Source organism: Lynx canadensis, chromosome C1 (assembly GCF_007474595.2).
Source record: "Lynx canadensis isolate LIC74 chromosome C1, mLynCan4.pri.v2, whole genome shotgun sequence".
NCBI lineage: Eukaryota > Metazoa > Chordata > Mammalia > Carnivora > Felidae > Lynx > Lynx canadensis.
The window spans coordinates 26,984,242-26,999,599 of NC_044310.1; the positions used below are offsets into that span (position 1 = coordinate 26,984,242).

Here is a 15,358-nt window from a genome sequence, read left to right on the forward strand (position 1 = left end):
GCCAGAGTTTTAGCCTCACTTTCCCAGCTGGGTCTCAGTTTAACAATGGAAAGAGAATTCATGGGATAGGGCTGAGACTCTCATAAAACAGGAGCCAAAGGAACTGTCCACAGGCATGGCAAACTGGGATGACATATTATGCAGTTAGGCTTCAAGGGTGGTTAGTGGTGATTTTGGTGGGCAAGTCAGCTGTATTACTGACAGATGCCAAATCAAGAAACAGTCATTAGGAGGCCAGGCTAATGCTTTTCAGGATGTGGCCTGGAGCTCTGGCATGGCTAAGGTTGAGTGAGAGGGCAGCACCAAAAAACAGAGTAAAGAAGCCAGATTTTTACTGTACTGATAGGGAAGAATGGAATTTAAGGAGAGGAATGGCTATCTGGGCTGCATCTCTAGCCTAGAAAAGTGAAGAATCCCAAGTACCTATTGCTCACAATGGCTAAAGTCAAGGTTGGGATTGGAGTCAGAAGATAGAATGTAGCACAAAAGCATCCCTGTGCTGGAAGCTTTGCCAAGCTAACAGTTACTGACAAGTAGAGAGCCAGCTCTTTCTCACAGGAGGGGCAGCCAGCAGCTGATAAAGAACCAAGCGAAGGGCCAAGGCTTGTGGCCTTAAAAGCTTTGATGTTTAAGCAAAGAAATCTTCCATTGTCATTCTGGGGACCTGTTCATCCTCACAAACTCAAACATGCAAACCACTTCGCTTATTTGCTCATTCTTTATAGCTGAGATGCTAATAAGCATCTAGGCTGGGCAAAATGAATTAAAAAACGGAACTTTTGTAACTGAAAAATTAATTTTACTCACTACTGTAGCACCCTTTTAAACAAAACAAAACCCAGCTCTGGACATATGTAGTATCTCCTCTGTCTGGTAAAAGAAGGACTTTTATTAGCTTTTCAAGAACCCTACTGACCTGGAGGGAGAGCAGCTTCCAGAAGGTACCTGGATGTGCTTCCTAGGATCCATCCTCTATTCAAGCCCCGACCACCCAACTCCAGGAGTAGTGTACAAAACCAGAAGGCAGCTCAGGACGGGACTGTATTCCCTACCTAGAGTGCTAGAACTTACTTGGAGTGTAGTATCGATCCAGGATACTAAGAGTCAGGAAGGCACCATAGCCATGGGCTGCAAAAGGGGCCTTGGCCAAGGCTGCCAGGTAGTCCATGTAGTAAAGCGCTGGACCCTCATGCTCGTCATAGCCAGCCAGGAGGAGGTTGACATGATACGGGGTCTGCAGAAGAAAGACATGGTCAAAGCAGTAGCACCAACATCTCTTTCCATGACAAATGGGATCATTCCAATTCCTGATGAATAAGAAAATAACAGCAGCTAAGTAAATCATGATGAAACTAAAAACTGAGAGAAATCTAAAGGCCTAAGAGTGTGGTAAGAGTTTGTAAAGGGAAGTTAGCTTGTTTGAATGTAAGGGCATTGGGAGCACTTATTGGTATTCAAAAAAGCTGCTTTCTTCGTAAAGCCTGTGGACAAGAACTTGTTACAAAAGCAGAACATAGGTGCTCTTACGTCTTTTCTAACTGCTGAAACCAAAAAACACAGTTCTGAGAGTGTCAGGCCACAGACTAAAGAAAGCGGCAGCTCCAACCACATCTTCCAAAATAAACAGATTCCATCTGGGCACCTGGACCAAAATTTCAGATGGTAGACTATATGCCATAGTATTAAAGAAACAACTTGGGGTGCAAAAGGATAGTAGGTCCCCAAAATTTAAGTCAAACCACTAAACATTTAAAAATTTTTTAAATTTTAAGTAGGCTCCACACCCACCATGGGGCTCAAACTCAAGAGTTACATGCTCTAGGGGCGCCTGGGTGGCTCAGTTGGTTAAGCGGCCGACTTGAGCTTGGTTCATGATCTCACTGTTCATGAGTTTGAGCCCCGCATCGGGCTCTGTGCTGACAGCTCAGAGCCCGGAGCCTGCTTCGGATTCTGTATCTCCCTCTCTCTGTGCCCATCTCCCTCTTTCACTGTGTCTGTCTCTCAAAAATAAAATAAATGTTAAAAAAATTAAAAAAAAAAAAGAGTTACATGCTATGACTAAGCCAGTCAGGTGCCCCTCAAATCACTAAACTTTAATGCAGACAGTAATAATGAAGTCCATAAATGCTCTAGAAGAACTGTGGAAACATAGCAACACTGGAAGAACTATAGATTTAGGTGAAATGCTAACATTTTTTCTCATATAAGAAGGCTCTCCTAAGGTAACTAAAAAGTAATTTTTATCAATGAAACAAATAAAAAGTAATTAACTGGTGTTCTTTCTTTGTATTACTGGCAACCTAAACGTGCAAGTTTCTACAAAGAACCTTTAGTAAGTCGGCCTTGATCTTCATCTCCAAATGGAAGATTATTTTTTTCTACACTAGCTGGGCCATTACCATGTTAAATTCAGCCTGTGCACGGCCCTAGGCATCAGTGGTGAGACTCCCATTTACATGGCTTCCTTTTTCTCCGGAAAATGTGTTTTCCACCTTGCATTGGCCTCAGTGGGTAGTGAGCAGGCCTTGCTCAGGTATGTGCCCATCCTTAAATTTACATATTCAATTAAATGCACATTTAAATGAAACTGAATACATTCATGCACCCTTTAAGTAATAAAGCAGTGTATAAAGCATAAAGTAATAACAGCTAGTGGTCCTAAAAGTGACACCTTACATTCTTTGGACAATGATTAACATGGACACCTGGAAGCTTGAAGAAGTTCATGTTAGAAGAACACATGAAAATATTATATACTAACTTAGAATTCTAAGCCAGTTGTCCTAAGTAACATTTCCTAAGATTACAGTGTAGCCCTAAACTGCAAACAAGTTTCTGCCTTGGGTGGATGGTGGATACTCTGAGAGGAGTAAGAACTGACCAGCAGTAGTCAAGTCTTCTGAGAAAATAATTACGTGCTTGCCACATTTCCCAGTGGGTAGTGTGCTACACTCTGCCAGGCTCTGGAACTCTCTGCCACATTCTGCAACTACATTCTTAGTAAGTCTGACCTTAGGCAAGACACTTAACCCCTATGAGTTTCTGTTTCCTTATGTGTAAAACTGGGTCAACTGGGTCAACTAATCCTTCCCTTTTCTATCTTCTGGGGAGTATGGTGAGAAAAAATAATAGAGGTGAGGCATCCCAAACTCTGGAAGAAAATGCTGCCTACATTTCGTAGCATATTAGCTATACCCCAATCTTCTTTCAATAGCATGCCACTTTAAACAACAAAAACTAAACTGTTTAAATTAGCTAAAGATAAAATATGTATATATATCTAATAGATTTTTTCTAGTAAAAAATTTTTTAAGTGTGAAAAACATACTGTAAAATCAGGCAGACACAGAATACCTTCATGTTCTTATGGTTAGAATTAGAATCTCAAAGAGGAAGCAGAGGGGCGCGTGGGTGGCTCAGTCGGTTAAGCGTCTGACTTCAGCTCAGGTCATGATCTCACAGTCCGTGAGTTCGAGCACCACGTCGGCCTCTGTGCTGACAGCTCAGAGCCTGGAGCCTGCTTCAAATTCTGTGTCTCCCTCTCTCTCTGCCCCTCCCCTCATGCTCTGTCTCTCTCTGTCTCAAAAATAAATAAAAATATTAAAAAAAAAAAAAAAGAGGAAGCAGAGAGAAGAATGGGGGAGAGAGGGGAGAAACAGAGAGATGGCAAGGGAATTCTCACTGGTTTTCCTCCCCTAAGAGATTTCACAATATAGTCTCTTATCTATCACAAAAAAAAATTCACCCTTTTGCTAAGAGGATAACTCTACAATTCTTCGTTCACTAGCTAAAACAACCACTGTATGGTTAATCAGAACAATTTTATCAAATTGTAATGGCAAATTAAGGATCCACTCAGATACCCAAAGAGGTCTAAGCAACAGAACCTAGATATGTTCTGTCTCTAATGAGGATCTTGCTATACTATGAGATTACACTGTGTTTAAAACAATGTGATTTTAAAAGCCACCACCAAAAGATTTTACATGAAACTATGTCAACAGAACTTCAAAAGCAAATGGTATTGCTTAATTGGTCTATATAATATCATTTATTCATGCTTAAGCATCTGATACACACACTCATCAAAGTTGGTATTCAGAAGCTACAACACGTGGTAGAGAAGATAACTCACAAATTATTGTGTGACTTCGAATTACCAACTTCTGCAAGTGTGAGATGTTTAAGCATAAATAAATGGTGTTAGCTAGACTAATTAAATCAATACATCTGTGTAACAACTTGCAGTTTCTGAAATTCTTCCTACAATACTCCATCAAAGATCTCTGGCTTACACTAGTCTTTTTTTTGTTTTGTTTTTTTAAGTTTATTTATTTATTTTGAGAGAGACAGAGAAAGAGAGAACAAATTGGGGTGGGGAGGGGAGGGAGAGAGGGAGAGAGGGAGAGAGGGAGACACGGAGAGAGAGAGAGAGAGAGAGAGAAGGAGAGAGAATCCCAAGTAGGCCCTCCACTGTCAGCTCAGAGCCAAACACAAAGCTCAAACCCACGAACTGTGAGATCATGACCTGAGTCGAAACCAAGAGTCAGAAGCTTAACCGACTGAGCCACCCAGATGCCCCTTACACTAGTGTTTTAAAATTTCAAATTAAGTCTTATTTATTGTCACTCTTGTGCCTCTAAGAATCACAGTGTTCAATTCAAAGTGACAAAGCCATAGTTATGAGTTTCTTGACTGTTATTGTCCCTCATATTCTTGATTCCTTACTGTATTCCTGAAATGAGACAAATTCCAAGCCCCTCAATTTTGTGTTATTCTGACAGTATACACACGTGTGACTGCTGGTAGTATGCTTAGAAAAATACTTATGTGTAAGCTACAGCCTACCTATTCAAATATTTATGCCAATTATAAGCTCCATGAAGGCAGGATTATGTCTGGTTTGTTCAATGATATACAAGCATATAGTATATGCTCAATAAATATGTGCTGAATGAGTAGTAATCATACCAGAAGGCATTATATGTTTTAATTTATATGTGGCTAATGCCTAGTATGACAAGGAGATGAGGAAAATGACTAAACAAATGTCAGAAAGCGATAGGTCCTACTTCCAAGAATTCACTCAAGTTTAAATCAACTGGCAGCATCTCTCTGAATGCACATATATTGTTGCCTTTTACTAGACTCCTGGGTCCTTCTTTCCATTCCCCTGTATTATATTTCTCAATGTTTATTTCTGAGAGGCACAAGCAGGGGAGGGGTAGAGAGAGAGGGACAGAGGATCTGAGGTGGGCTCCACACTGACTGCAGTGAGCCTGATATGGGGCTTAAATTCAAGAACTGTGAGATCATGACCTGAGCCAAAGTCAGACGCTCAACCGAGCCACCCAGGCACCCCTCTAACCCCCTTTAGACATAGGTTGCTAAGTAAAGGAAAATTTAGGGTACATGCATCTAGAATTGAACACAGGGGAGAACAACAGCACAAATAAGTATTTTAGGAAGAAATGTCTGGAAAAATGTCTGTTTGTGTCTTCTGCCCATTTCTTAACTGGATTATTTTGGGGGGTGTTTAGTTTGATAAATTCTTTATAGATTTGGATACTAACCTTTTATCAGATATGTCATTTGCAAATATCTTCTCCGACATACAGATGACTAACAGACACATGAAAAGATGCTCAACATCACTCATCATCAGGGAAATACAAATCAAAATCACAAGGAGATACCATCTCATTCCTATCAGAATGGCTAAAATTAACATAGGAAACAATAGATGTTGGCCAGGATGTGGAGAAAAGGGATCCCTCTTACGATGTTGGTGGGAATACAAACTGGTGTAGCCACTCTGGAAAACAGTATGGAGGTTGCTCAAAAGTTAAAAACAGAACTACCCTTGGAGCGCCTGGGTGGTTCAGTTGGTTAAGTGTCTGACTTTGGCTCAGGTCATGATCTCACGATTCATGGGTTCGAGCCCCGTGTTGGGCTCTGTGCTGACAGGTCAGAGCCTGGAGCCTGCTTCAGATTCTGTGTTTCCCTCTCTCTCTGCCCCTCCCCCACTCTTGCTCTGTCTCTCTCTCTTTCAAAAATAAATAAACATTAATTTAAAGAAAAGAAAAAAACGAAAAAAACAGAACATTGCTACAACCCAGTATTTGCACTACTAGTATTACCCAAAGGATACAAAATATACCGATTCAAAGGGGCACATGCACCCTGATGTTTATAGCAGCATTATCAACAATAGCCCAACTATGGAAAGAGCCCAACTGTCCAAAACTGATGAATGGATATGGGGCGCCCCTGGGTGGCTCAGTTGGGTAAGCATCTGACTTCAGCTCAGGTCATTATCTCACAGTTTGTGGGTTTGAGCCCCACATCAGGCTCTGTGCTGACAGCTCAGAGCTGAAAGCCTGCTTCAGTTCTCATTCTCTTTCTCTCTCCCACTCCCCTGCTTGCTCTCCCTCTCCAAAATAAATAAACATTTAAAATAAAAAACCTAAAAAGATTAAATTAAAAATAAAAAAAAGAACTGATGAGTGGAATAAAGAGGATGTGGTGTGTGTGTGTGTATACACATACATACGATGGAATATTACTCAGCCATCAAAAAGAATGAAATCTTGTCGTTTGCAACCACGTGGATGGAGCTAGAATGTATTATGCTAAGTGAAATAAATCAGAGAAAGACAAATATATGATTTCACTCATATGTAGAATTTAAGAACAAAACAAATAAACATAGGGGAAGGAAAAAAAAAGAGATGGAAGAAAACCATAAGAGATTCTTAACTATAGAGAACAAACTGAGGATTCATGGAGGGAGTAGGTGGGGGATGGGCTAAATGGGTGATGGGTATTAAGGAGGGTAGTTGCTGGGATGAGCATGGGTGTTATATGTAAGTGACGAATCACTAAATTCTACCAATTTTGTAGAATTAATTTTGTCATATATGTTGTATATTGTACAAAAATTGTAGAAACTAATTTTGTCATATATGTTAACTAATCAGAATTTAAATAAAACTTAAAAGAAAGAAATAGCTTGGTAAACTGTACAGTTAGACCTGAGTTCAAAACCTGTCTTATCAATGTGTGCTTTAGAAAAGTTAGTCACTTAACTCTCTCGGTAATTTTAGTGTTCTTATTGAAAACACGGGCTAATACCTACACAAAAGGGATACGGTGAAGATTCAAAGAGACAATGCATATGAACAATAAGCAGAATGCCTAAAACACAGTAAAGCCTCGATAAATACGAAAATTACTACTGGAGGGGGCGCCTGGGTGGCTCAGTCGGTTGAGCGTCCGACTTTGCTCAGGTCATGATCTCGCGGTCCGTGAGTTCCGAGCCCTGCGTCGGGCTCTGTGCTGACAGCTCAGAGCCTGGAGCCTCTTTCAGATCTGTGGTCTCCCTCTCTCTGACCCTCCCCCTGTTCATGCTCTGTCTCTCCCTGTCTCAAAAATAAATAAAACGTTAAAAAAAATTTTTTAATAAATAAATAAATAAATAAATAAATAAATAAATAAAATTACTACTAGAGACACACAATCATCTATGAAGTTCACAGTGCCTATGAAATAAACACTGCAAGTACTCAGGAGAAGCCCACCTACTCCTAGCACTGAAATACAAGTCCTCATAATGTCTTCATAAAGGGACATGGAAGGATGTTAATAAAAAGTGCCTAGCACACTGGCTGACACACAGAAATGCAGTAAATGACAGTTTCCTCCTCTCCCCTTCCCAGACTCTTTCAGAAGCCCCAAGTCAGAAGGTGATAATGATTGTATTCACTCTCAAAGACATTCATAAGCATCTTCACTTCAAGCATATCCACTTCGCATTCAACCTACCCTCACCTATCTTGAGACTGACACAGGCCTGGAGACATAGACATATATAGATTTTCTGGAAGCCTGAAAAAACAAAAACAAAAACAACCCTACATCCACTCTTGAAGAGTAAGTACCATTTAATAATTTATTAAGTACTTCGTGTTGTTTCTGCCACTACAGATATGTCCACTTGAGTGCCAAGTCTCACTTTCTAGCTACTTTTTCATCAGTTCCCTTCTATCCTATGAGCAGCATTACATGTGAGGATCTGTCAATTATTCCAGGGAATGGGAACACTAATCAATCATGACAGATTTGCCAGGAAACCTCTATGCTTTACAAAGTAATCCTTGTTCTATGCATGATATAATCTAGTCTTTGGTTGTCTCCACTATTCTAATTATTTAGATAGCAAATCTAGGTAATAAAACAAAGTTATGAGGTCCCCAAGGAACTGGCATCCTTCACAACAAAGGATAGGATTGAATATTATATACATTTTGAACCTAAACATCCAGATGACCAATAAATGATCCAAACATTTAGATGAGACACTCCCTGCACAATAATAGCCTTGAGGATCACCATCAACGGTTTACAGTACAAACACCAAAATACTTTAAAGTTGTATTTAATTGATAGACAAAGAAAAAATTTTAAGTGAACCATCCTGGGAACTCAAAATGAATTTTAGCTTCTAAAAAAAGGTACCACTGGGCGCCTAGGTGGCTTAGTCTGTTAAGCATCAGACTTCGGCTTGGGTCATGATCTCATGGTTCGTGGGTTCGAGACCCACATCTGGCTCTGTGCTGACAGCTCAGAGCCTGGAGCCTGCTTCTGATTCTGTCTCCCTCTGTCTCTACCCCTCCCCAGCTCACACTCTGTCTCTCTCTCTCAAAAATAAATAAATGTTAATAAAAAAAAATTTTTTTTAACTAAAAAAAAGGTACCACCAAAATTTTGCCTCTTTTTACAAGTGGGAAAAAAAAAAACACCACCACACAAATGTGGTATCTTTTCTTCCCTTAAAAATACGTGATACAAGCTTATTTTATTTTTTAATGTTTACTTACTTCTGAGAGAGAGACAGAGACAGAGACAGAGACAGAGAGAGAGAGAATATGAGCAGGGGAGGGGCAGAGAACAAGAAAGACACAGAATCCTAAGCAGGCTCCAGGCTCCACACTGTCAGCGCAGAGCCTGATGCAGGGCTTGAACCCATGAACCACGAGATCATGACCTGAGCCAAAGTCAGACACTTAACTGACTGAGCCACCCAGATGCCCGGATATAAGTTTATTTAAAAAAAATTTTTTAATGTTTTTATTTATTTTTGATACAGAGACAGAGCATGAGCAAGGGAGGGGCAGAGAGAAAGGGAGACACAGAATCCAAAGCAGGCTCCAGGCTCTGAGCTGTCAGCACAGAGCCCGACGCGGGGCTCAAACTCACGGACTGTGAGATCATGACCTGAGCTGCAGTCAGACACTCAACCGACTGAGCCACCCAGGGGCCCCTATAAGTTTATTTTAAAGTGGAGAAAAAAAAAAAAAAAATGGAGAGCTTTAGGAGTGTCTGGGTGGCTCAGCCCATGGAGCGTCTGACTCTAGACTTCAGCCCAGGTCATGATCATGATTTGTGGGATAGAGCCTCAAGTCAGGCTCTGTGCTGGCAGCGTGGGGCCTGCTTGGGATTCTCTCTCACTCTCTCTGCTGCTCCCCTGTTCATGCTCACTCACTCTCTCTCTCAAAATAAATAAATAAACTTTAAAAATAAAGTGGAAAGCTCTCAGTCATTTTGAAATTTCTTCATCTATACAACAGGATAATAACAGCATCCATCATTACAGGGTTATAGAAGGTTTAAATAAATAAATGTAAGTGCTTAATGCAAATACCTGTTAATAACAGTAATACAGATTAGTTATTATCATCACCACCACCACTGTCACTTTTATGATCTGACCGCAATTAACAGATCTGACCAGATAATAATATCAAGATGTCTCACAAAGAGCCAATCAAATCATCCCTCTTTTTTTTTTTTTATAGGTCAAAAGGGATAAAATTTAAGCAAGGAAATTAGCCAATAACCACACCTCTTATACACTTCTCCCTGAGATTGAAATGGACTTCCTAAGTACCTGAGCCCTGCAGAACTGAGCTGTTTCACTTTGTGCATTTGGGAGTGGGGGGTGTGCATGGTACACACAGGCAAACTTTCCTCAAGTTAGGTGGAATATTTCCTTCCCTCCAACTCTTGTGCATACAACTCCTGTATATTCTCTCTCTCATGAAAAAGAAACACTGTAGTGATTACGAAGAGTGTGAAATTCCATAAATTTTACAGCTAAAGAGAACAGTTGTGATAAATACACTGAAACAACAAAATCAGCGACGAAGAGTCTGGGCGGTGACAAGCAGCGGTGTGACATCTGGCGGAAACCAAGTCACAGCAAGGGGGAGAGAGGTGGGCGTGAGGAAGCATCCTGCCGAGCGTGGACACAGAAAAGAGAGGAATTGACAGTCTTCCTTTGGAGCCAGGCCAGCCTTTGCCACCTCTAATTGAATAGGACGATGTCGATAGGAGTGAGGTGCTTTGGAGGTGGGTTTCTTTCGCGTTTGCTGTACCTTGGAACTTTAAGCAGTGTGTGAAGCATACTTCCATTTCTGGATTAATCTGGAAGGAGATATAGAACTACCAATGGGACAAAGGAGTCTGTTTAGTGATGACAGGGTTTTAATAAATAGACTTCTAAATACACTAAAACAGAGACTGGGCTTTGAAGGGACAGTGCATGCTATTTCTTTTAGCCCAGTTGATTGTCAAAGCTCCCTAAAATCCCATCTTTGGCACTGAGAGTACAGTTTATAGACTTAGAAGAAAAGTTCAACTAGCTTGTCTAACATCCCTTTTACAAATGTGGGGACTCAAGTTCAAAGAAGGGACAGTGATGTGCCCCTAAGTCACATGGCTAATTAGTGTCAGGACCAGAATTTAGACTTCTGATTCCATTGTGTGTTTTTCTAGGAAACCATGCTGCCTCCACAAAATGGAAATTAGTGTGAAAATATAATTCAATATGTAATGTCAGTTTCACACTCAAATATTTCAGATTATACTATTTTGCATACCAGTATCTATTGTTCTCTATTTCATGTATCACATCTTACATAACCTATAATACTTTAAGTTTTAAAAGGGCAAATTCAATGTCAGACCATATGACTCCTCTAAAAACCATCTACAAATATATAAAACATGTGGTAAGTACTCAATAAATAAAACTTATGGTATTGGTATCTGTTTATCTGACAAACACATACCAATATCATAACTGCTTGCCAATGCCCAATTTTGCAAATTCATTAATAAACACAATGGATCAGTTTATTATTTTCTTATATTGGTACTCTGAACACTGAATCAGAAGTTTATTTCCAATAATCAACAGAATTCACTAGCTACCTGCTTTGCATGGTTTGATGGTATAATTTTAAAATTTCAATGTCACTTTTGCCATTTTAATTAAAGAAGGACTTGGTAGGGGAACCTGGGTGGCCCAGTTCATTGAGCGTCCGACTTCGGCTCAGGTCATGATCTCTCGGTTCATGGGTTTGAGCCCTGCGTCGGGCTCTGTGCTGACAGCTCAGAGCCTGGAGCCTGCTTTGGATTCTGTCTCCTTCTCTCTCTCTGCCCCTCCCCCACTCTGCCTCTCAAAAATAAAACAAACATTAAAATTTAAAAAAGAAGAAGAGGAAGAAGAAGGACTTTGTACCTATATTGGAATTGCAATGTTTGCTATATTGAACACTTCAGAAAAAACCTCTAAGATTTCAACAACTTCCAATAGTCTTCACAACCTATGTAACTTTTCTAGCTCTAGAAGATTGTGACTCTATGGATAGGGCTGGAGAAGAATATCTATCCCTAGTACCTAAACAATATAGGACATCTGTACTCTGGTTTTAATCCTCTCCAATACAGTCCTTCTTAAGGAAACCCATCAATCTCTCTTTCTAATAACAATGGTGATTATACCTGAAGTATAAATGTACACAATTTATAAAAGGCTTCAACCAAATCCTGCAAGGACTAGACTAGACACATAGGATAGTTATGAAATGGGCAGATACCCCAACCAACTTCACTTTTGCATTTGACATGTGACTTTATTTATTTATTTTAAAGTTTCATTTATTTATTTTTGAGGGAGGGAGAGAGAGAGAGAATCCCAGCAGGCTCTGCACTGTGAGCCCCAAGCCCGATGTGGCGCTCAAACCCATACACTGCGAGATCGTGGCCTGAGCCAAAATCGACAGACACTTAACGGACTGAGTCACCCAGGTGTCCCTACTTTACTCCAAAGTTACTCAGCATTTACTGTGTGAGAAGCTTTGTGCCAGGTGATGAAGATGGAAGCCTAGGTCTGGAAGGAGCTCACAAGATAGATGAGTAGGAGGATTCCAGATTGAGGAAACAGCATATGTGAAGGTAAAGAAACATGGAGGAATGTGGAATATTTGGGTACTGGTGAATATGGGACATGTATACCTAATGAATTAGGGTCATTTCAGCAGGAAGCAGAGGAACTGGAATGATACTGTCACTGGCTTCCTAAAGAATACAAACTTTAGGGGCGCCTGGGTGGCGCAGTCGGTTAAGCGTCCGACTTCAGCCAGGTCACGATCTCGCGGTCCGTGAGTTCGAGCCCCGCATCGGGCTCTGGGCTGATGGCGCAGAGCCTGGAGCCTGTTTCCGATTCTGTCTCCCTCTCTCTCTGCCCCTCCCCCGTTCATGCTCTGTCTCTCTCTGTCCCAAAAATAAATAAACGTTGAAAAAAAAAATTAAAAAAAATAATAAAAAAAAAAGAATACAAACTTTAGCCTGTAAACCAAAGAGGAGCCAGTGAAAACCACTCCTGTTCCTCTGCTGCTCCAAGCCTTTTTCATGTCACAGGACACTGCAGAAGCAGTAGGGATGGAGAGGAGGTATGCAACATGAAATATATTTAGAAAGGAGAAATGACAGGAATAACTAGTGGAATAGAAGGTAGGAGAAAGAGGAGTTAAGAAGGCTGTCAATAAGGGGAAAGATGATAGAGCAGATGTAAAAAACTCAATTTAGATCCCAAGCAATGAAGACCCAAGACAGTCCTTTGGCCCTGGAGCTCCAAGTGCCCCATCTGAATATGGGGATAGTACTGTTCACCCAACAGATGTCAGGAATGAAAAGTGCTCATCTGTGTTAAAGTTCCTGAAAGAAGACCTAGTGGGGCACCTGGACAGCTCAGTCGGTTAAGCGTGACTCTTGATGTTGGCTCAGGACATGATCACACGGTTTGTGAGATCCGGTAACGTGTTGGCTGCATGCTGTCAGTGCGGAGCCTGCTTAGATTCCCTCTTTCCCTCTCTCTCTGCCCCTTCCCCTACCCATGTGCATTACACTCTCTCAAAATAAATAAATGAACATTGTTTTAAAAAGCCTAGTAAGTAGTAGGTGCTCAATAAATGTCAACTGAATCTGAATTCTAGGAGCAAAAAAAGTTAAATATTGTGCATATTTCAATTTTTAGCAAAACTAGATTTTAAAGTTCCCCTTCAATAATTCCAATTTCTGTACATTTTACTTCCCTAAAGCCATTATAACCCCAAGTTTGAACCATTCTCCTATTAAAGTTGTAATCTTATCGTAATTAGAAGTTTAGAAATTTAATGAGTTGAAATGCAGCATGGCACAGATGCCTTATTATACCAACTAGTTAACACAGTATTTGTTTTCTACATTAATTTTACTTGCTAATCAAAAATACTGCTTTCTCCCAAATAACATCAAAATAAAATTGCTGATTGTGCAATGGGAAAACCAACGCCACCACATCTGCAACAAGGCCACTTGAACTGTTTTTCATGAGCTGGCAGTTCCCAGGGAAAACTGAAGATTCCATATACCGTTAAGTCTGTTCTCAAAAATTTAAGTGCAGAAGCCAGGCTTTGTATACTACTAGGCAAATATTAAGGTGGACATGCTAAGCATGCCCATGAATATCTATGAATGTTGAACATCATAGGTGATTCACCTTCCTGAGTTAATAAACCAATCCGTTGGAAAAGACTATTTAGGACTATATACGACTGTGTATGTTTCTGGATGTCCACAGCCACCAGATACAGGACACTAAGGAAATCCTGGGGAAAATGTGTTTCAGAGCCCTTCTATTAGAACAGCCTAGGTTCAACGTAAGTTACTCTTATCTCTTCAACTGACAGGGAAGATCCTCACTGGTCTCCCTGCTTCTCTCTTCTTTCCACAACAGGAGCCAATGGTTTAACCAAATCTCATCTGTTTGTGCTAACCCTCTCTTAGCCAACAAGCTTCCAGAGAGCCCCAGTGCTTTTAGCATAAAGCTTTTTCATCAAAATCTTCATAACAGGGACTCTCTAGTTTCAATCTTTACCATTCCCCTAAAAACCTCAGCCATATTAACAAACTATTTAGATTACAGATTTTATAATATATGTACATATGTAGTAAAAACTATATAAAGGTATTTATTTATATATCTTTTCAATCAATAGAGCCCTAATTTGTATATAGTATTCCACTAGTTAAAACAGGTAAAAAATTAGGAGTAGGAGGCTCAGAGTCTAAAAATCATTAGAAAACCCCTGACTTAACACATTCTCTCACACTTGTCTTTTGGTTTGTGCTTCTGGTTTTCCTTTTGGCTTCACCTTTGCCTTTAATGACAGCCAGTCCTTTCAGGCGCGGGTTAGGTTCTGTTCCCAGAGCACCTATCTGTATGGCGACTGTGGCACTTGTCACCCTGCAGTGCAAGTTCTCCATCTAAAGGCACACACCGAGCTTTGCGTCCGTTTCCCTGGCCCCAAGGACAATGCAGGCTGCAGATGTGCTGAATGACTATCAGCACTTATGGAACTTCTCAGCTAGAGAATGCACACTTTAGGAGGCATCAAAAAGGCAGCGTAGAGTTTTGGCAAGTTGCTTTATAAAGATTCAGAGATTATTTCCTCTCCCTTCCTTTCTTCTTTTCAATCTAATTAATTCCTATTTACTCTGCTGTTCCCCACTCAAAAGCAATGATAAATCTGAACTTACTCTCTTCAGCTTTTAAAAAAAATGTGTTATACTTTCTTGCCCTTTTACCCTTCTTATTTCCTTAAGCTTTTTTTGGTAAAATAACACATATATATAAAGGTACACAAAATACACACATACAGCTTAATGAATAAAATGAATACATGTGTAACTAGCTCCCAGGTCGAGAAACAGAACAGTCAATTCCTCCTTCAAAGACTTCCTTCCCCCTCTCCTTCATTTTAGATGACTGTTATTGGGGAGAGTACAGGAAAACCTCACAGAGTTTTTGGGATCAGCCCCTGAATTAATATCCCTGGATGATCATGGGCCAGGGCAAAAAAGAGGCATCAAGCTGAATCACTATATTGTACACTTGAAACTAATATAACACTGTATGTTAACTATACTGGAATTAAAATTAAAAAAATAAGTTAAAATAAAGACATTAGGG

General features: G+C 40.2%; 1 protein-coding gene across 1 annotated transcript in view; it reads right to left on the reverse strand.

Moving 5' to 3' along the window:
* Window positions 1-15,358, reverse strand: part of PSMB2 (proteasome 20S subunit beta 2) — a 33,509-nt gene that overhangs the window by 3,228 nt on the left and 14,923 nt on the right. Inside the window, 1 exon segment of the mRNA XM_030326760.1 lies at window positions 1,072-1,234. Within this exon segment, the coding sequence (XP_030182620.1) occupies window positions 1,072-1,234 (163 nt within the window).